Genomic DNA, 21992 nt, shown 5'->3' with positions numbered 1-21992 from the left:
CAGCTGTCAATGAAGTCCCACCTCAGCTCATGTGTGAATAGTTTTTCATACTTCCTTGCCGGGACAGCATTCTAAGTTTAGCAATGGTTCTCTATGCTTCTTACTAGGCCCTTGAATAAATCTGTTGAGTGTAGTTGATGGTTAGGACAGCAAAATTATAGTCACTGATATTGATTGTAGACAAAAGGGGTAATGCTACCTAGCTTTCGAGCAATTGAAGAAGGGCTGAGCCCAAGTAAGCTTTTTAACCTTGCACTACTTTTAGTGACATTATATCCTCTTCAGTTGATTGATGAGGGTGTTTTTCACATCCTTGTTCCTTATACTATATATAAAAGGATTCAGCATCGGAGTTACTGTCGTATAAAGAATGGGCAGCACCTTGTCTGTTTTATTAGAGAAATTGGTGTCTTTTTGTAGTCGCAGATAAGTGAACATAATCGTCCCAAAGAAGAGGGTGACGACAATGAGGTGAGAGGTGCATGTGGAGAAGGCCTTCTGCCTCCCTTGTGATGATGTAATCTTCAGAATTGTGGAGATAATATGGCTATATGAAATCAGAATCAATGAGAAGGAACACATAACAATAATTCCTGCTGCAATGTATAGAGATATCTTATTAAGAAAAGTATCTCCACAAGACATTCGTATGAAAGCAGGTACCTCACAAACATAGTTGTTGATGTTGTGAGACTTGCAAAATGGAAGTTGGAATGTGAGGGTCACTTGCAGCAAAGAGTTAATAAATGAAGCACTCCATGGCACTACAGCCATGTAAAAACAAACTGTCTTGTTCATTATGGTGTTATAATGCAATGGTCTACAAATAGCAGCAAACCTATCATAGGCCATGACAGCAAGTATTAGACATTCTGTAGAGCCCAAAGCTAAGGAGAAGTACATCTGTGTGGCGCACCCCAATAAGGAAATACTTCTGTCTTTACCCAAAGTGTTCTTTAAAATCACAGGGGCGATGGAGGAGGAGAAGCAGATGTCAATGATAGAGAGGTTGATCAGGAAAAAGTACATAGGGCTGTGTAGAGTTGGATTGATCCTGACAATGATGATCAGCAGAAAGTTCCCTGATATCGTCATGAAATACATTATCAAAAATAATACGAAAAATATAACTTGTAGATGAGGGGTAGTGGACAACCCAAGTAAGATGAACCTATGGGAAGTTTGGTTTAATTGGTCCATGCATAACATTCAAGTGGTTCTTGATATATAATGAAAAAATAATTAGCCAAAATATAGTTTTCGAATTATGATAGTGTATACTGGTTGTGTAATTGAGAACCACAAGAATGCAAACTTAAATCTGGCAGATCAACATTGCTTTGATGGAGTCTAGAACTGAAAGAGTACAGAGGATACTAAGCTATTGAGAGTGCAAAGAAGAGCATTACACTAGATCTCTACAGATTCTAAAGGTTCACTTGTGGACCTGCTGCTGAGTGCCTTCTGCATCAGTACTGAGTAGAGCTCTTGAGTAGTGCTATGGTCATAAAAAATATGAATTCTTGTCTGATAATCAGCCATCCAAAATTATGAATTTAAACTATACACTGGTGTTCAAGGGAAGCTTGGACTATGGTCAACTTTGAGTGCCACAATAAGATGGACAACCCGTATAACCTAGAGAAATGTTCGATTAACAAGTTAGAGTAGAGAAGAGGTTGTCCACCTCACCATTTTACACCATGATAATAAAGTATAGACAATATCTCACAGTTGGAACGTCTTTGTAACAGAAAATTAGGTAAATTAAGTAACAAGCAAAAAAAAAAAAAAAAAAAGACATTTGACAATTAAGTACAATTGGCACCATTTATGTTCATTAACCACTTAATTTCTTTCACATTTCCCTCCTCTTGAACATCATTTGCTAATTATCCCACGATAGTTTCCTCATTGACTACATTTAGTTCAAACAAGGACCTAATGGACCTTATATGCCCAATGTGGATCTTATATCTGTTCTCCCCTGGGGAGGCAAAGGAGATACAAGTGAGAAAGTATTTTCCTCCTCTTGAACACAGCCTGCTTAGGTATCCAGAGGATCCCCCCAATGACAACATTCTGACTGGATTCCCCAGATTGGGGCTAATGAGCCATTCATCATCTATGGTAGACTCCACTGGACACCCAGCTCCTCTCCTTGCACTTTCCTTCACGTTGTTCCCTGGAGAGGCACAGGAGCACAGTCAGGAGGCAAGACAATTGCCCCATAATCATCAGAATTGAAAGTAATCATGTCTAGGCTTCCATAGTTCTTAACTGAATCATATGAATCGGCAGGTTCAGTGCTTGCAGGTTGCATGGATATGTATATATAGTTGATGATTAATAATAAATCCACAGTCTAAGCGTAGGTATGCTCCAATGACCAAATTCATCGTAGACCTACCTATCTAAGCAATATCATAGTAGGCAAGAGCTAGAAGCACTCTCATTTTAAGATATAATAATATAAATATGATCAAATGGTAGGACATGAGTCAAATGCAATGTTCTTTGGTGTTACTTTTAGGTTTTGTCTCAAAGTAGATAGAAGAGATAAATGAAAACATGTTATATAAGTAACAGAAAAACTAATTTTTTAACCAAAGTTTTAAAAGTCATTCAAATCTTGTTACACTTTGTACTGTACATAAGAGAATAATTACAAAGGTCTACAAAAAATGTTTTTCAAGAGCTGTTATGGTTAGTCCACGTAATCTTTATGTTTTTTGGTGCGCTGAATCCGAAAATGACCTCCATTTTGTCATAGGACATCACGTTTCTTGACAATTTAGTTAACTATGTTAAATAAGGCAATACCTCAAAATAAATGGAAATTAATATATAAAATTAAAGTTTTATTACAATTTTATCATGAAAATCTTTTTTTGAACTGAAATGAGCTCACCTACACACACTAAACTCGATTCTTCTTCCCTGTGAGGCTCCACTTGGTGCATTTACGCTTGTGAGTAGCATCTGGAATGTCTCTCTGAAGCATCCAACAGTAGTCTGCCATCATTGTAATGCTCCATTTTTCCTGGTATCTCCTTTCCATCTCTTTAATGTCTTGGTGGAATCGTTCACCTTGTTCCTCACTCACAGCTCCCAAATTTTCAGGAAAGTAGTCAAGGTGGGACTGGAGGATATTCACTTTTAAACTCATCAGGCAACCTAAAGCTTGAAATGCTTTTAGCATTCGTCCGATGATATTTTTGTAGTGAGGATCTTCATTATTGCCTAAAAATTTATTTACGACTTCTTTAAATGCAATCCACCCTTCATTTTGAGGATCCTTCATGGAATTGACAAACTCTTGATCAACTATAAGCCTTCTAATGTCTAGTCCGACGAACACAACTTCCCTCTATTTTGCCTCCGACAGGCCTGGAAACTTGGTGACCAAGTATTTGAAGCATTCTCCATCTCTTGGAAATTATTTTACCAATTGCTTCATCAATCCCAATTTTATGTGGAGAGGTGGTAGAAGAACTTTATGGGAAGGTACCAAAGTTTCTCGGACGACATTTTTTTCACCGACTGTAAGCACCCTTGGCTGCCAACTCTTCTTGGTCCAGTGATTTTTTGGGGTCTCGACTGTTCCATAGACACAGAAAACGAGGGTATATGATATACCCAGCTTGTTGCCCGAGCAGCATGCACAAGACCTTCAAGTCCCCACACACTTGCCAACCATGGTCTTCATATTTAAGTTTGCAAAGAACCAATTCCAAGTTATCGTTGGTTTCCTTCAAGTGTACGGAATGACCTACAGGTATGGAAGCGGAAAAAACACTGTTGTGGAGTATAACTGCTTTGAGACTTCTTTTTGAAAAATCTAAAAAAGATGCCATTGCTCTGAATCATATTGGATTTTAAATTGACCCATCAGACCTTCGACATTGATGCAATAAACCAACTTGTCTTCCTGGGCGAAGTAAGGAACGAACTCCTTTTAACGATGTCTGAACCATGAAGAGGACACTCCTGGCAACAATAAATTCCTGCTTTTCAGCCTTTATCCGAGTAACTCAACGGCATCTTTGGGAAGATTCAAGTCTCTTACCAAATCATTCATCTCCTCCGGAGAAAACGATTTTGATCTTGTATTATCTTCAAAGTTAGATTCTTCAGGAAATATTAACCCCTTCTACCATTAGAAGCACAGACTCGGGGCTGAGGCTTAAACATACAGCGTGCTGCTGAGTATCCCAGTAGTCAGACATGTCACTCAGAGCAGCACTTGTATTCACCCCCTTTGCAGGGGGGAGAGGCAGAGATTGTTTACCTGCAGCTAACAACAAAGGGCCAAGAAGAGAACTAGGAAATGAAATAAAAAATTGTTTCCCTAAAACTTGCTTAGCTTATGTATGTATTGCTGACCATCAGATTTACAGTGCTATATTTTTTTTTACATAACTCGGACAACCCTTTTAATTTTTTTGGGCATTTTATATCTTAAATGCATTTATGTGAATTAAATAGTAATTTGGACTTTAATTTTGGTTAAAAACTCATAATATAAAAAAATACCAAAAATGTATTTTTTAAAATAAATTTGAAGACAATTTTGCATTTTGTGTCAAATCATGAAGTCTAGGAGTTTTCAATATTTTATTTGCTTTCAGCACACCAAAATACATGAAAATAATGAAACAGCTTTTTAGTCACAGACCTGTGTTATATTACTTAGACTTAAAGAATTATTACATTTTGGAATGTGGACACCAGGAATTAAAACTAAGTCCATATTCCTTTAAAAAATCTTTATATGTCAAACTTTTGTCATTATTACAAGTGAGTAATAAGATTAAAATATTTAATCTCACATAGAAAAAAAATCTAACATATTACATTATTAGAAAATGAAAAAATAAAATAAAAATATATTTTATTAATAATACATTTATTAGCACAAATAAGAGTCAGAATTAATTTAAATATTTTAAATTTTTGGTAGAAGTAAAACTGTCCAGATTCATTCTAAAAATCTTTGCCATCCTTAATAGAAGTGATTAATAAAATAGTAAACAAATTGTGAATATTACATATTACATTATTAGAAATATAAAGGAAAAAAAATGATATCTTTTCATAAGTAATACATTTATAAGTACAAATAAGAGCCAGAATTAAATAAACTTTTTGGTATAAGTAAAACTATGTCCAGCTTTACTTTTTCATTTTTTCTTAGATTTTTCGTATTTGTATGTGCTCTTTGTATGAGATCGCCTGTGTATATGCTTTTTGAATTCTTGTTAAAAATCTAATAAAAAGATATTAATAACATTACTTAATCTTTAAAGGGGTTATTCAACCCTTATAATGACCTTCCCCCAATGCCCGGACCACTCCTAAATATTATACTTACCTCTTCCCTGGAACCTGCGTTGCTCAATCACTGCACGGCTGCCACTGCATCTCCCTGTCACGCAGATAGAAAAATCTGGTGACAAGGGGAGCAGCCAATAGCAGGCTGCGATGGGTACGAGCCTCCCTAGCATTGCGGGTGTGGCCGTGCAGGGATCTGCAGCAATGCATGTCGAGGAATAGTTAGGTATAATGTGTAAAAGGGGCCAGGACATTGGGGGATCATTATAGGGGTTGTATAACCCCTTTAAATGTAAACTTTTCATTATTAATGGCAGTGAGTAATAAGATAAAAAAATATCTAAGCTCACAAAGAAATCAATTTCTACATATAACATTAGTAGAAAATGAGCAAAAAATAAAAAATACTGTATTTTTCACCCTATAAGACGCAACCTAGGTTTTAAAGGAGGAAAATAAGAAAGATTTTTTTTTTCTTAGACCTCAAAACAGACCCCTAAACAGCCCCCCAATGTTAGTCATACCTCAGTTCAGAACCTAAATGTTAATAAGACCCCAAATGAGACCTCAGAGCAGACACTCAATGTTTATAAGGGCCCCAATGAGACCCTCAATGTCAATAAGATACCCATTCATACCTCATATCAGATCCCCAATGTTTATAAGACCCACAATCAGTCCTCACATCAGACCTCACATGGTTATAGGAACCCCATGTTAATCAGACCTCAAATTAGGCAACAAAAAAAAAACACCTCTTCGGTTCCAGATGACAAGAACGCTCCTTAGATCCAGCATTCTTCCTGGTCTTCCTGCTGAACTGTGACCCAATGTCGCACAGCTTGAGGTTACAGAGTGCAACCTCACACAGCATGCGGAGCCTTCAGGAGAAGACCAGGGAGCGAAGAGTACAGAGCCTGCATAGGAAGCAATGTATTCACCACTCCCTCGTCCTAATGTACAAATGAGTGCATCCATAATGAAAGCATTCATTAGTATTCACCCGATAAGATGCAATGCCATTTCCCCCCCACAGTAAGGTGAAAAAAAGGTATCTTATAAAGTGAAAAATATGGTATATTCTTTTATTCTTGGTACATTTACAAGGAAAAATGAGGGCCAAAATAAAATAAATGTAAAATGGGAAAAAAAATCTGCATGTATAAAAAGAAAAGAAAACATCCAAAAATTTATAAAAGTAGATATTTTCAAAATAATAGTAATAGTAATAGTAGTGAACATTTTAAATAAAACAAATAATAATGATCATTATTACATAAAGTCTACTTACAGACAATTTGGAAGTATACAAATCAATCTCTGAAAGAAGTTGCATTTTGGTTTTCTTATAAAGCACTAACAATTCGGTGATCGTCTTATATATTTTATACCTCTTACTCATCAATTCCCTTTGCAAATTTGCAAACCTCCCAGCTCATTTCTTAAAAAGGTTTTGTGACTGTTTTAGTATCATTATCTGCTCCCTGTAGATGTCATTTGTAACTTACATTTCATTTTTATTTTATGTAGTATAACAGAGCAACTCTTTTATATTGAATATGTATTAAAATCGTTTGTAAGGCACAGAGTCCAATTTTGCGCAATTTTTAATTTAGTCAAAACTACAGTAAACTGAGGAAAATTGCAAGGGGAAATTTACAAGTTCTTTATATTAACATGTTTTAGTTTTTTGGTCAAAAATATCAGAGTAGGGTTTCCCCATTCACCCAGAGCTACAGTTTCCTCCTTGTTGAGCTTCCTGGCATTGGGGGCAAGTTGTCCATATTTTATTATAATGTGCTATAATAGACAATTGGGTAATTTTTTTTTATTTTTTTTTATTGATCTCTTGGAGACTCTTGGAGCGTTAGCCTTGCTGCAATTAAGTATTTCAAAGTGGTTCTCCAGGTTATTTATATTGACAGACAATCCTTAGGATAGGCCATCAATATTTGATGGGTAGAGGTCTAAGTCATTTTACGCCTGCCAATCAGTAGTGATGGACGAACATCGGCCGGGATGGTTCACGATCAAATGTTCGCGCACCGCGCGTTCGCAATGGGACCGATGGGACCCGAAACTGAAAAACCTTCAAGTAATATTTGCAGCCATCAATACTTACTAAAAGTGCACAAATAGTCCCACAACATGGACAGTGACATACCAGAGGGGGATCATTGGCAAAAATTATATTTTAATAAGGGGCCATTTTTTGTATCTTAAAGGGAAGCTCTCAAAAATGTGCCCTGCTGAAGCCAAGAAAATTTTTATTTTATGCCACGGGAGTACAGGCCCAAAAAATTTGGCATTCACCTGACAGAAAAGGCCTTTTATGCCTCTGTATATACATAAGTCAAGGACCATTATTTGTTCTGGGTGGTGGCGAATATGTGTGGGCTGGAATGAGGAAATTCAATTACATGTGGTCATCACAGGTGTTGAATTCCTCTGAGATCCATGCCTCATTCATTTTTAGAAATGTGAGGTAGACCACACTGTTGTGAGCTAGGCGAGTGCGCTTATCGGTACGATCCCCCTGCTGCGCTGAAAGTCATTTCAGACAGGTCACTCGACGAGGGGCAAGCCTAGAGTTCCATGACAAATCGTGCCAGCTCTGGCCACAGGTCAAGCCTGCACAAGGGGTTCCTTGCTTCTCAGATCTTCCACATCGGCCGTTAACCCGATGTAGTCGGACACCTGTCGGTCTAGGCATTCCTCGAGGCTGGATCCGGAGGGCAGCTGTCGATGGGTTGGCTGCAAGAATGATCTCATATCCAAAGTGACCAACACATCTTCAAACCGCCCTCTTCTTGCAGGCGCGGTAGAATTGGTACCCGCACCTGTTTTTCTGTGGGTGGAAATTACTCTTCCAGGGCCCGCAACAGCAGAATGCAACATCTCTCGCATCAAGGCCTGGAAATGTTGCATTATGCCAGCCCTGTGTTATGCTGGTAACATGTCTGCCATTTTGTGTTTGTACCGAGGGTCTAAGTACGTTGCCACCCAGTACTGGTCCTTGCCCTTTAGGCTTTTTATGCGGGGGTCCCTCTTCAAACACTGGAGCATGAATGCCCCCATTTGCACTAAATTGGAAGTGGTGGAGCGCCCTGGCACCTGCTCATCGCCCAGGAGAATGTCATCCTTGGTCTCCCCCCCCCAATGATGGCCAAAACCAGGGAAACCACCGAAAAGTTTAAAGTCCCCCTCAAAGCCTGCTCTTCTTGCTCCTCCCCCCCCCCCCCACCAAGCCACCATCCTCCTCTGACTCCTCTTCAGACTCCTGCTGACTTGTCTCAGTTGGAGTAGCCCCCCCTGGGAATTCAATCAGCATTGCGACTTTCTCATCTTCCTGTTCCTGCTCCTCGACGGCTTGGTTAATGACACAACGCAATGCACGCTCCAGAAAGAAGGCTTAAGGTACGATGTCACTGATGGCGCTCTGGCTGCGACTGACCAGTTTGGTGATCTTAACAAATGGCTGCAGAAGTCTGCATGCATCTTGCATGAGCAGCCACTGATGCGGTGCAAAGAAACTAAGCTCCCCAGAACCTGTCCTGCTGCAGAGTTCGTACAGGTAGTCATTAACGGCACGTTGCTGCTGGAGCAGCCTATTAGGCATATACAAGGTGGAGTTCCAGCTCATCGGGCTGTCACAAATCAGATGTCTGATGGGCAGGTGGGCTGATCGTCAGCAAGGCCAGCCATGGCCGCATAAGATCTTCTAAAATGGCCAGAGATTATCCTGGCCTGCCGCAAGATGTCCTGGACTCCGGGGTATTTGGCAACGAATCACTGCACGACTAAGTTCAGTACGTGTTCCATGCACAGCATTTGTGTCATTTTGCCCTGTTTTAGCACATTCAGCAGATTTGCACCGTTATTGCACACCACTTTACCAACTGTCAAATTGAGCAGGGTTAGCCACTGATGGGCCTGTGACCGCAGACCTGAAAGCAGTGCAGGATCAGTGTGGCTCTTGGCTGACACAACAGCCGCAGCACAGCATGGCAACGTCTCACCTGGCACATCTAATAAGTTCTGGGGAGCTTGGGGGGCGCAGCGGAAGAGGCGGTAGCAGTGGAAAAGGAGGAGTCAGCCGAGTAGGAGACGGAGGATTGAGTAGGAGGAGGAAAAGAAAAGGCAGGCCTGCATGGAATCCATGGCTGTAACACCAAATCCACATGGGAGCCACGGGTTACATGCTTGACGATCATCAGAAGGTTCATCCACTGGGAAGTAAAAGTTATGAACCTTCCCTGCCCGTGTTTGCTAGACCACGTGTCTGTGGTCAGATGTATCTTAGCACCGACACTGTGTGCCATAAATATATTCACTTGCCGCTGAACATGGCCATAAAGCTCTGGGATGCCCTTCTGGGAGAAATATTTTCCGGGGACCTTCCATTGCGGTGTTCCAATGGCCAAAAACTTTCTAAAGGCCTCCAGGTCCACCAGTTTATATGGCAGTAGTTAGCGGGCTAGCAGTTCCGACAAGCTGGCGGTCAGCTGTTGGGCAAGAGGGTTATCCGGCGTCATCAACTTTTTACGTTTGAACATTTGGGCGACTGAAGCCTGCCTTCTGCCAGATGAACATGAAGATGGCACGGTGGAAGGTGAAGTGGAGGACAAATGGGAAGAGAGAGGAGAAGGAGAAGAGGCAGGATGTGGAGCGCCGGGAGTGTGGCTTTGTGGATTCTGACAGCGTTGCTCCCACTGGGTTCGGTGATGGGAGGCCAGGTGCCTTCTTAAGGCAGTTGACCCTAGGTAAGTGTTGGGCTAACCGCGACTTATGCGTTGACAGCCCACACTTTGAAGTGACTGTGCATGGTGGATGGCTCATTCCAGATACATTTGCAGTCTGCTTTTTGCCTCCTGTGCCCTGCGAGCTCTACCTGCTTCTCCTCGTTATCTTCCCTCTCTGCTGCTCCATCTCTCCCTCTGAACTCCCCTCCTTTTCCTCTTTTGTGCGCACCTTCACCACCACTGACATTTGGGCTCTAATACTATTCAGCAACAGCGGGGACCTCCCTCCTTGGGCTGATCTGGGTATTGTCGTCAGACCGCTGGGTGGCGGTCATTGCTACCTCCTCTTCCTTATCCGATGTGAAGAATGGCTCCGCATCGGTAAGGTCTGGGAATGGATGGGAAAATAACAACAGTCAGACCCCCAGCAATCCAGTATGTATCCCCTGCAGCCCCCCTGACATGAACGGTGCGGCCAGTGACGTATGTATGCGGCCGCTCCATTCATTTCTATAGGAGTTCCAGAGACAGGTCGTTATGGTAGGACACCCCCTTTAAATATAAATTATATGCATATTATATGGTTATTATTTAGTAAGTTCCATGCCAGACATTTCTGCTGAACCCCTTTAAGTGTGCTATAATTAGTAGGGTTAGGCAAACATGTCTTGGTGTGTACATTGCATGTTTCCTATGTGAATGGCGTGTGCATCGTATCAGTAGTGTATGTGCAGCATGTGACATACAGGTGTTGTGAGTACCTCACGTGTCCCACGTGTGATTGGTGTGTGCTGTATGTGTCTTGTGTCTGACTTCAATGCAGTATGTTCATATATGTGAAAATTCTGTGCCACGTGTATGTCTGTGCATTTTTTTTGTAGCTGTGTTGCAATTGAAGGCACTGGGCCCAGATACTTCTTGCGTATCGGCTCTTTGCTGCCAGTGTCCGCCGTCATACTTCATCTTTCATCTCACGCACTGTTGCCTTGCAGCACTGGGGTCCTAGGTTCGAATCCGACCAAGGGCAACATCTGCATTGAGTTTGTATGTTCTCCCCGTGTTTGCGTGGGTTTCCTCCGGGTACTCCGGTTTCCTCCCACACTCCAAAGACATACTGATAGGGACCTTAGATTGTGAGCCTCATTGGGGACAGTTGGATGATAATGTCTGTAAAAGCGCTGCGGAATTAGTAGCGCTATATAAGTGTGTATAATAATAATAATAATAATTTATTGACGATAAGGCTACAAATTCGATGAGGGCATCACATCTTCCTCAGGACATTGATTGAGCATGCGGTACACAGATATATATTTATTTATTTATATAGGAGACAGGAAGTAGGAAACAGGAAGTGAACTCTGACCCTTGGTTTCTGATCACAAACAACACATAGTAAAACAAACAAAAAGTTTAACATTTGCATCAATGAATAAAATGAAGTACCGTATTTTTCACCCTATAAGACGCACCCCCCCCCCCCTAAAAAAAGTGGGGGCAAAATGGCAGTGCGTCTTATGGGGCGAATACTGCTATTTACACTAAAACATTGCCGACAGCGTGGCCGGCGCTGTATCAGCAGGGAGGGGTGGGGGCCGGCATCTGGTGTTGTAATGGCAGCGGGGCCCGATGCAGTCACTGTATTCTATTATACCGGGCCCCGCTCACTGTAGTATTAATAGGTAACGTGTAGGCATGGGCGCTGTTCTAAACTATAGTAATCCTCTGCAGCATAGAGAAATCCATGTAGTACGGTACTCGCTCGAAACTCCTGTAGGCAGGCCGGGCGGGCGGCGGCAGCATAACGTCATTCACTACCTCATGCACTTGCTCCTCCCACTTTATGAATGAAGCAGGTGGAGCAGGAGCGTGACGTAGTGAATGACGTTACGCTACTGCCGCCCGCCCGGCCTGCCTACAGGAGTTTCAAGTGAGTACCGTATTACATGGATTTCTCGATGCTGCAGAGGATTACTATAGTTTAAAACAGTGCCCATGCCTACACGTTACCTATTAATACTACAGTGAGCGGGGCCCGGTGTAATAGAATACAGTGACTGCGTCAGGCCCCGCTGCCATTAAAACACCAGATGCCGGGCCCCACCCCCTGTATTGGGGGTCATTCACTATTTTACACAGGGACACTGTTATGGGGGGGGGATCTGTGGATGACACTGTTATGGAGGGGGGAATCTGTGGATGACACATATATAGCATAAGATGCTATATATGTGTCATCCACAGATCCCCCCCATAACAGTGTCATCCACAGATCCCCCCCATAACAGTGCCATTTACAGATCCCCCATAACAGTGCCATCCACAGATCCCCCCATAACAGTGCCATCCACAGATTCTCCATAATTGTGTCATCCATAGACCACCATTAGTTTAAAACCCACCAAAAGCACACCTTTTTGTTAAAAAAAAAAAATTCTTCTTATTGTCCTCCTCTAAAACCTAGGTGCGTCTTATAGGGCAAAAAATACTGTATATAAAAACACATAATAAAGAGAACCATATATTGTAAATATAAGACCTAATAAGTAATCGGATAGATACATAGCAGATAAATGACAAAAACATATCCAGCTCAGGGTAATAGTAATCATTAAACCAGAACGACAAGCTGTAATAAAAGATGGCACCTAAAATACACTAAAAAGATGGTTCCACCATGTTATTCAGTCCATCCAGTTGCAAACAGAATAATTTGGATATCCAGAATGACTCCTGCTGTCTCAGTCTCTGGTCTCTATTTGGCGGTATAGTTCTACAAAATAAAAATGATTATATAAAGGAAGCGAAAAAGATACTGAACGACCCTCTGTATTATGAATCCCTGTCATATAACCCAGTTGCAGAGGACCAAAAGAAGTTGAATGCCCTACTGAAACAGGCGGAAGAAAATAAAATTATCACAAAAAAAGAAAAGGAGTACATAACAGTTGAACATCCAAATACAGCACTTTTTTACCATCTACCGAAGATTCACAAAAACAGTAATAACCCTCCAGGTCGACCGATCATTTCAGGAATAAACTCTCTCACCAGTAACCTCTCCCATTATGTAGACCTCTTCCTGCAAAGCCACGTTACAAATCTCCCCTCTTACTTAAGAGATTCCACACAATTAATTAGCTCCCTCAAGAACATCACTTGGGAACCCCAATATAGTTGGCTTACATTGGATGTCGCAGCCCTCTATACAAATATTCCACACACAGCAGGCATTGAAACAGCAAAACGCTTCCTGGAAATGGATGACCGTCTCTCCGATAAACACAGGGAATTCATACTGGATGCGATTCATTTCATCTTTACACATAACATCTTTACTTTTGAAGGAAAGATCTATAGACAGCGAAACGGAACCGCAATGGGGACGCGTTTCGCGCCAAGCTTCGCCAACCTATACATGGGCTGTTTCGAAGAAGAATTCATTTATTCCAGTCACAATTGGAGGAACAATATCATTTTTTACAAACGGTATATTGATGACCTCATTGTGATTTGGAACGGCCCCAAAGAAGAAGCTCAGGCATTTGTCAGCTATCTTAATACAAACAGATGGAACCTTACATTCACCTCCAATCTGTCAACCATGTCTATAGAATATTTAGACCTGATCCTTTATTCAGAGGACAAGACCATCAAGTCAAAAACATACTTCAAACAGGTTGACGGAAATAGCTACCTGGACTACAAGAAGTGGAAAGATAATATCCCGTTCAGCCAATTCAAGCGCATCAGAAGGAATTGTACGAATGAGGATGATTTTCTCTCTCAAAGCAATATATTGAAGTCTAGGTTTACTAAGAAAAAATATCCAGAAAGAATCATACAGAATGCGTTTATGCGGGCAAAAAATCAAAGCCAGGAAGAATGCCTGAATACAAAAAAGAAAAACGAGCAGACCGAAACAACCAAAATGGCAGACTACAAGACATCTTTTATCACGACCTTCAACCCCAACCAAGCAGCCCTGAGAGCCATTCTATCGAAGCATTGGCACATCTTGAAAGATGACCCATATCTGAAAGACCTGATACCATCAAAACCCTGCATCACTTTCAGGAGAGCAAAAACTCTAAAGAACATACTCGCACCGAGTAAACTCAAGAAGAAAAAGAACATCAACACAATTTCAGCCGGTTTAACGTGCCAGCTGAAATTTAAAGGCAGCTACAAGTGCAATCACAAACTGTGCAAATGCTGCGACAATATTTCAAACCGTGTCCAGACCTTCAAGAGTAATGTAACGGGAGAAGAACACCCGATCAAAAGCCTCATGAACTGCTCATCAACCTATCTCATATACCTGATAGAATGTGAATGTGGGCTACAATATATAGGCCGTACCATCCAGACACTGAGAGAAAGATTGAACAAACACCGATGGAATATTTCGCGAGGCTACCTCCAACACAGTGTGTCCCGCCATTTTCTCACTACTCATAACAAAGATGCTTCAAAACTAATAATAACACCAATCGAGACCATTTTGGAAACAGCATCCGATAAATTCAGGACATTGCAAAAGAGAGAAATGTATTGGATATTCAAACTCCAAACTCTGGAACCGTATGGACTCAACGAGTCCTTGGAGAGCAAATGCTTCTAATTGGCGCGACTTACATTATACCATCCCGTATATCCCAGTGCCCCTCATTATACCTATCCCCCTCATTCAGTCCAAACATTTCTTCACATGTATCCTCTGGTCCATCCCCTTGTCCTCATCTCACATTGTGTCCCCTTTCCCCCCTCCCTCCCTCTATTCAACACTCAGTGAGTTTATTTATATGCCATCCCCAGCCCACCCATCACCCCCCCCCCCCCCCACAGACACCCACATCAGTATCCACCTTTCCCTGTAGGGTATGTATCCCTTTAATTTCTTTCCTTCTCTCCTCCTTGTCAATAATCTGCCCTGCTCAAATAACCCCACAGCCACTACTATCGGTTTAATATCAGGCTTGCTTTAGTCTGAGTGTTATACACAGGTCCCCACCTCAGCTTCAGTTTTTATTAACACCATCCGAACCCCGATCCCTCTCTCTGCCCCGTTCTGTTCTCTCCCCCATTCATCTCTCCGTGCGCCGCTGGTGACTCCGCCCCCCCCCACGGACGCGCCTCCAATGAAGGAAGTTAGGCCCTCCCATACAAGCGCAGCCCCCCTTTAACCTCCAGCAGTGCGCGCGCCACAGCAGGTCAGCGTCCTCCTCGTGCTTCCCGGATTCAGCAGCAGCACCGCTCTGCTGATCCGATTCTGGTTTGCCAATACTCCAACATCAAAGTCCATTTTTCTTTTTGCTAGCAGCCTCATCTTTCACTACAGTCTATAGAACATACACTCAGACATTGGTTAATATTCAGCCATACTCTGCTCCTAATTGAGATAACATATATATATTTCTGCCTTGGTCCTTGGGGTTAATGGCCTAGTACAACATAGTGGCCTTCACTTAAACAGTGGACATTCATTCACTGCTGTTTTTCAAAACTACTATTTCTTAAAATATATGCGACAGTAGTGATTAGATAAATTTTTTATATATATGTATTTTTTCTGGTTGTTTTAAACTACAAGCCTCCATGTATATTTAATATCCATTATGAATTTTATTTGTACATATTTTTATTGATCATTTTCCCGTTTGATCTATACATGTATTCATATACCTATATGTATTTTCTATCATTTTATATTTATTTTTATATTATTACTTCTCTATTGACGGATACATCTGTATTGTGTCTTTCCATATATTTGTTTCTCCCCCCCTTATTTTTAACCTTACCTTTTTGGTAACTTGATAAAGGGGTTCCTAGTACCCCGAAACGCGTTGTCTATGAATAAAGCAAAAAAATAGCTGAAACCCTAATACTCTCTACGATCGGTTGTGTCAGTGCGCCTTTTAAGGTCCATACGTTGGACGTAAAGTTCACCGTCTCGTTTCTTCTACCGTTACCCGAGTGGCAGGGTGGCTCCTGCCCAAGGCGACCGGACGAATCTAGGCTGCACCAACCATTGAAATTCCCTGTTATTCAGTCTTCCTTGCGGTTGCGCCCAAACTGGTGCAACCCCAATAGGTGAGCATAATACATCCTATAGTAGATTTTTTCTTTTATTGAACATACTCACCCTATGAGCGCCTTTCTCTATTTTAATCGCCATCACTTGCTATTTGGAATATTGGCAGGAATCTGTCCGATGGGTGTCATGCTGAGGTTCTAAAAACTACGCTCATGTTCCACTGCACAACGTTTAGAAACACTTGGGGGAATTTTTCACACTGGTGTTCAGTAGAACTGCCTAAGATGCCCATAGCAACCAATCAGATTCCACCTTTCATTTTCCAAAGTAGCTGTCAAAAATGAAAGGTGAAATCTGGTTGCTATGGGCAACTAAGCCAGTTCTACTTTACACCAGTTTGATAAATGACCCCAACTGTGTTTTAGTAAAACATTTTGGACCTTCAACCTATGCCTGTTAATCCCGTGGCGGAGGGACTGGATTGTGCACCCTACATACTATAGGCCACGTATTCAGAACCAAAGTTGGGGAAAATAGTAACGGTATATTAAAAGGTTCCTTAGTTACCATAGAGACAAAGTGATTGAATCTATGTGAAATGTTCCTGTAACATAAACATTGTTGGTTCCCACACATAAATCACCCCTTAATAGGGTGGTCTATGGGTCAGTCTGACATACAGATTTATCTTGCTTACCTTTCCTCCTGGCTTGGGATATCCTTGAGAGAGGTGTGAAATTATTACATTTTTGCATTACAGTTTTTTCAAAACTGGTCCTCTCGTGCTCTTATCTTGGGATTTGTGGAGCCAAGAGGAAGGTAATGAAGAACCCAAGTATTACTGTTCTCGATGAGTGTTAAAATTATTGAAATCATAGTTCAATGTAGTGGAAAATTTTATTGTTGTAGCAGAGGCCCTGGTACCCACAGGCTCGAATCCCCATTCTACTCTTTTCTTCCCGGCCTGCTTGTCAAAACAGCTTGTCTTTCTGCACTTGTATGGTGGGCACACTACTTCTTCTCTTAAGGGCCAATGTGTGCAAGCTAATTGTTACCAGCCAAAGACTGGCCAACTTAGGGTACTTTCTCCTGTTGGATGGCATCTGAGCTTACTAATTTCCTGCAATGGTGCTAAAGTTTGTCTGCCTGTGTACTGACTTCTAGTTTTCCAGATTTGACCATTGCTATCTATCTTAACCTCTGCCTGACCTCTGTAATGACCCTTTGCTGCTTGCCCTTACCTCAAATTGTGTCTTGGAATGTGCTTACTTTGCCTGCCACTAACCCTTGGTTTTGCCTGATCCCTTGGTATTCTGCATCGGTGTCTCTCGAACCCCCTTGGGTTCGAGAGACAGAAGCTACTGCATGAAGTTGTGGCCCAGTGGTTCCCCTGTAGAGAAGTCCAGATCTCTGTGCAAGGGTTGAACGGTGAACACCAGGGGACTGCCAGGATAATGCTCTTAGAAGTATCTCAGTTGAGACACTGGTTCCACAGCCTTTGATATGAGGTAATCATGGCTCCTCGCGGTTAGTTTGTTAAACAATTATCTTTTGAAGAATGAGTATTTGGACCCATGAAAATATAATTACTTTGCTCATCAATGGCAGATTGCTAATTCCATTTTAGTTATGATATTAAAATATATCTTTAATTTGAACTGAAAAACAATAACATGAGCATGAGTCAATGCCCAAAACAAACGTGTTTATGCAAACTGTTCATGGAGCCTATGACATCCTTGTTCCTCATACTGTAGATGAATGGGTTCAACATTGGGGTCACTGTAGTGTAAAGAAGAGAAATAATCTTATCCATGGTACGATAGTTTGTGGAGTGTGGTCTTACATACATGAACATAATGGTCCCATAGTAGAGAGTTACGACAAGGAGGTGGGAGGCGCATGTGGAGAACAACCTATACCTTCTCTTTATAGAGTGGATTTTCAAGATAGTCATTACAATATGGACATATGAAATCAGAGTCAGAAAGAAGGCAGACATAACAATGATGGCGGCCGAAATATATATTATAATCTCGTTAAGTCTGGTGTCTGCGCAAGACATTAGGAGGAATGGAGGTATCTCACAGAAGAAATGATTGACATGGTTGGATCCACAGAATGGAAGGTTCAAGGTGGGGAGCACAAGAATGAAAGAGTTGATGAAGCCAACACTCCATGACATGGCAACTAAATAAATACAAAACCTAATATTCATGATGGATTTATAGTGCAATGGCCTACAGATGGCCACAAATCTGTCGTAAGCCATCACAGCAAGTAAAATGCTCTCTGCTGCTCCTAGGACCATATGGACATACATCTGGACAGCACATTCAAGGAAGGAGATACTTTTGTCCGTAGATAGGGTGTTCATGAGTATTTTTGGAACTGCAGTGCATGAGAAGCTAATGTCAATAACAGAGAGATTAGTAAGGAAGAAGTACATGGGAGTGTGTAATTTTGGGGTTATCATCACCACAAAAATTAATAGAATGTTTGCAGATAATGTAATAGTATACATCACAAAAAAGCCCAAAAAGTAGACCAGTTGTAGATGTGGGATATCAGACAAACCAAGTAGGATGAAGCGGATTAAAGCAGTTTGGTTTATATGTTCCATCTTTGACTAGTGCCTTGTGGGAGAAAATACATATACTGTTTTATCATGTACTTTATGTCTATTATATTGCAACTTGACATAAACTGGGAATAAATGCTGAGGTCAGCCATATTGTATTATCTCTTTTTTGTTAGTAGCGACACTCAAAAATAAGCTAATCATAGGTTGTCTTGCCTGTTTGTTTCTCAAGTGCTCAATTCAAGGATTATCCTAAATCATAGGTTTCATTGGAACTCAGCAGTCTGTAGCCTAATTAAGTGAAAACTACTCCGAGTTGACTTCTTGAGAGTTCGACCCAATAGAAGGTGCTATCTTGATTTCTGTGAAATATTTTTATACTATAACTGGTTCAGTGGTTAGTATTTTTGCCTTATAGCACTGGGGTAATGGGTATGAATCCGACCAAGGTCAACATCTGCATGGAGTTGGTATGTTCTCCACATTTTCTTTCAGCTACCTCCCACACTCTAAGAACATTCCCATTGGCTTCCGATGAAATCGGTCCTTATATGTATGTGAAATAAGGAAATTAGATAGATTAGATAAATAATTAATGGACATGAGCTATAAACTGCAAGAAGAAAAGCTTGGTCTTCGATTACCATGGATATCTGGAACCCTATTAGATTTATTGTGAACATATATTTGACAATCGACAATTGACTACCTAAGTTCTCCTCACTGCCGCTGGCTAGGTCCATACTATTGGGGGCACAATAGTGGTTATTATTAGAGGAAGTCAGGGCAGCATGCTAAAGGCAAGGCTGGCTTGGTTCTTTGGCTGCACTTCTCCCCCATGATTTCTAAGTAGGGAAAGTGCAAAATCGCAGGGTGTTCTAATACTTCTGTTCCTCACTGTATATATATTTTTATTATAATTATTTATTAAAGCGCCATTCATTCCATGGCACTGTAAATATGAAAAAGGATGCACATACATAATAAAAAACTGAAACAGAATGTTTCAGGACCCTGCCTGCGAGGGCTTTTAATCTACAAGGGATGGGAGAAGAATAAAGTAAATGGCGGTATAGTGGCAGCAGGGTTACTGTAGGTTGTAGGCTTGTCTAAAGAAGTGGGTTTTCAGGTTTCTTTTGAATTTCCACAGTGAGTACCTGATACAGTATGTTGGGGTAGAGAGTTCTAGAGTATGTGGGCTGCAAGGGATAAATCTTGGATGCAATTGTGGGAAGATGAGATGAGAGTAGAGACAGAGGTCTTGTGAGGATCGGGATTGAATATGATAAGGTATTGGGAGATCAGGTTACAAGTGTATGGAGGGAACTGGCTTTTGGATGGATTCTGATGGATTCTCTGGGCAATGGGGAGTCAATGAAGAGATTGGCAGACAGAAGAGTAATGGAGATAGGTGAATTAGTCAGGTGGCAGAGGATAGATTAGAGGGGTGAAGAGTGCTAGATGGGAGTCCATAGAGGAGGATGTTACAGTAGTCTAGGGAGGGAGACTGATGAGGGCATGTACAAGTATTTTCGTACACTCTGGATTGAGGAATGTGCGGATACGAGAAATAATTTAGAGTTAGAGGCGGCAGGAGGTGGAAAGGGCTTGGATGTGCGGTTTGAAGGACAAAGCAGAATCTAAGGTACCCCGAGGCAGCAGACTTGGTTGACCGGGTAGTGTGTGCGGCTATTGATGTGGGGGGCTGAGTGAGCTGGGGGGAAAAATGATAAATTCTGTTTTATCCATGTAAGTTTTAGAAAGCATCAGGAAATAGACGGAATGCTATAGAAGATTCTGGGATTCTGGATAGTAGGGTGGTCATACAGTATCTGGACAAGGTAAATTTGCATGTCGTCCGCATACTGTAGTAATACTGAAAGCCATGGAACTCTATGAGCTGTTCCAGGCCGAAGGTGTAGTTGGAGAAGAGCAGCGGTCCTAGGACAGAACCTTGAGGGACACCAACAGTAAATGCTCCATCTTTTCTAATGAGAATAACTTTTTTACCTTAGTAGTAGTAGATCCTTTTTTTATAGAAAAAGTCTAAAACGAGTTCTCTGGATTGACTTATATAATGGGACTACAGTACATTCCCACAGCAAAATCCACAGGAGATCAGTATCAAAATCATTAGCTGAAATATGTTGTTTTTAGTGGCAACTTTTATGGGAGTTTTCACTAGAGTACGTTTTCTTTCTGCTTCCTCATTGACCTCTATGGAATCCACATCCACAGAGTGTTTTGCCTACAGCAGGGAGTGGTGGGAGTTGTAGTTTTACAACAGCTGGAGAGCCGCAGCTTGTCCAGTCCTGGACTAGATGCTTACAGTATCTAATACTAAATGGCATCAACTATTAAAATTAAAGCATCTGTCTGAGTGTTTTATTCTGATGACCTACTCTCAGCAAAGATATCAGTTTGGTGGGGATCTGACTCTAGGCACCCCTACTGATCAACTGTTTGGTGCAGTCCAGTCCTATTAAGTGAATAGGGTTGAGCTGCAATACCAAACACAGCACTGTTCAATGCGGCACTGTGCTTGGTAAGATGTGAGGAAGCCGTTGAGCTTTCCAGAGCTCTGTAGGCTTTTCAAACAGCTGATCGGTTAGGGTGCCAGTAGATGGTCTCCAACCAATGACATACTGTTGACCAATGCTGAGGATAGGTCATCAGTACAAAGCACTAGGAAAGCCTCTTTATTCAAGCTGTTTTTCTTTTAATATATTTCATTAAAGGGATTGTGAAAGAATGGGAGGGTTGAGAAACCCCTTCCATTTGGCCTGACCTGTAATAGGAAGTATTGTTTTCCTGCTTCCCCTGGCCCTGCTTCCACCTCCTTCTTCTCCAGGCCTCCTATGCTCCACTGCACTCCCTCAATGTCAAAATCCAGTTTGATATCACTGCAGCCAATCACTGGTCCCAACGGAGACCAGATCCCCTTGCACCATGTGACCATTTGTGATGACGTAAAGGGCGCCAGTCACTGCCTGCCTGGCACTAATTATTACAATTTGTCCATTTATGGCCTAGTTCTAGGGTATAGTATCTTCCATTCTACACTAATCTTAAAAACCTTAGAACTACCCTTTAATTGGGTCTTTTTCCATTCACTCAATCCAAGTTCCAGTGTTTTGATACAAATGTTTTTGAAAAAATCTTTATATATTATATAGCAAGATCCAGTCGGCAACTTACCTCTTTGGTATTACCTGTAGGTTAGCTTGACATGACTGGCCCTTCATAACAGTATGTCGACATCGCACTATACGTTTGGTTGAGAAAAAGGAAAACT

At 41.4% G+C, this 21992-nt stretch overlaps 2 protein-coding genes across 2 annotated transcripts; both read right to left on the bottom strand.

Moving 5' to 3' along the window:
• Positions 1-270: 270 nt before the first annotated feature.
• Positions 271-1200, bottom strand: LOC122921462 (olfactory receptor 15-like). Its single transcript, XM_044271440.1, has one exon. It carries the CDS (start codon positions 1198-1200, stop codon positions 271-273), a length of 930 nt encoding a protein of 309 aa, XP_044127375.1.
• Positions 1201-17800: 16600 nt separating this feature from the next.
• Positions 17801-18739, bottom strand: LOC122921435 (olfactory receptor 5V1-like). The gene has a single exon (XM_044271413.1). It carries the CDS (start codon positions 18737-18739, stop codon positions 17801-17803), a length of 939 nt encoding a protein of 312 aa, XP_044127348.1.
• Positions 18740-21992: the final 3253 nt, after the last annotated feature.

Source organism: Bufo gargarizans, chromosome 11 (genome assembly GCF_014858855.1).
Source record: "Bufo gargarizans isolate SCDJY-AF-19 chromosome 11, ASM1485885v1, whole genome shotgun sequence".
Taxonomy (NCBI): Eukaryota; Metazoa; Chordata; class Amphibia; order Anura; family Bufonidae; genus Bufo; species Bufo gargarizans.
This window is presented reverse-complemented; position numbering and strand designations above follow the sequence as displayed.

Excerpts from the sequence above, each read along its gene's own strand:
- LOC122921435 (XM_044271413.1), bottom strand. The coding sequence starts at position 18,739 with ATGGAACATATAAACCAAACTGCTTTAATCCGCTTCATCCTACTTGGT.
- LOC122921462 (XM_044271440.1), bottom strand. The coding sequence starts at position 1,200 with ATGGACCAATTAAACCAAACTTCCCATAGGTTCATCTTACTTGGGTTG.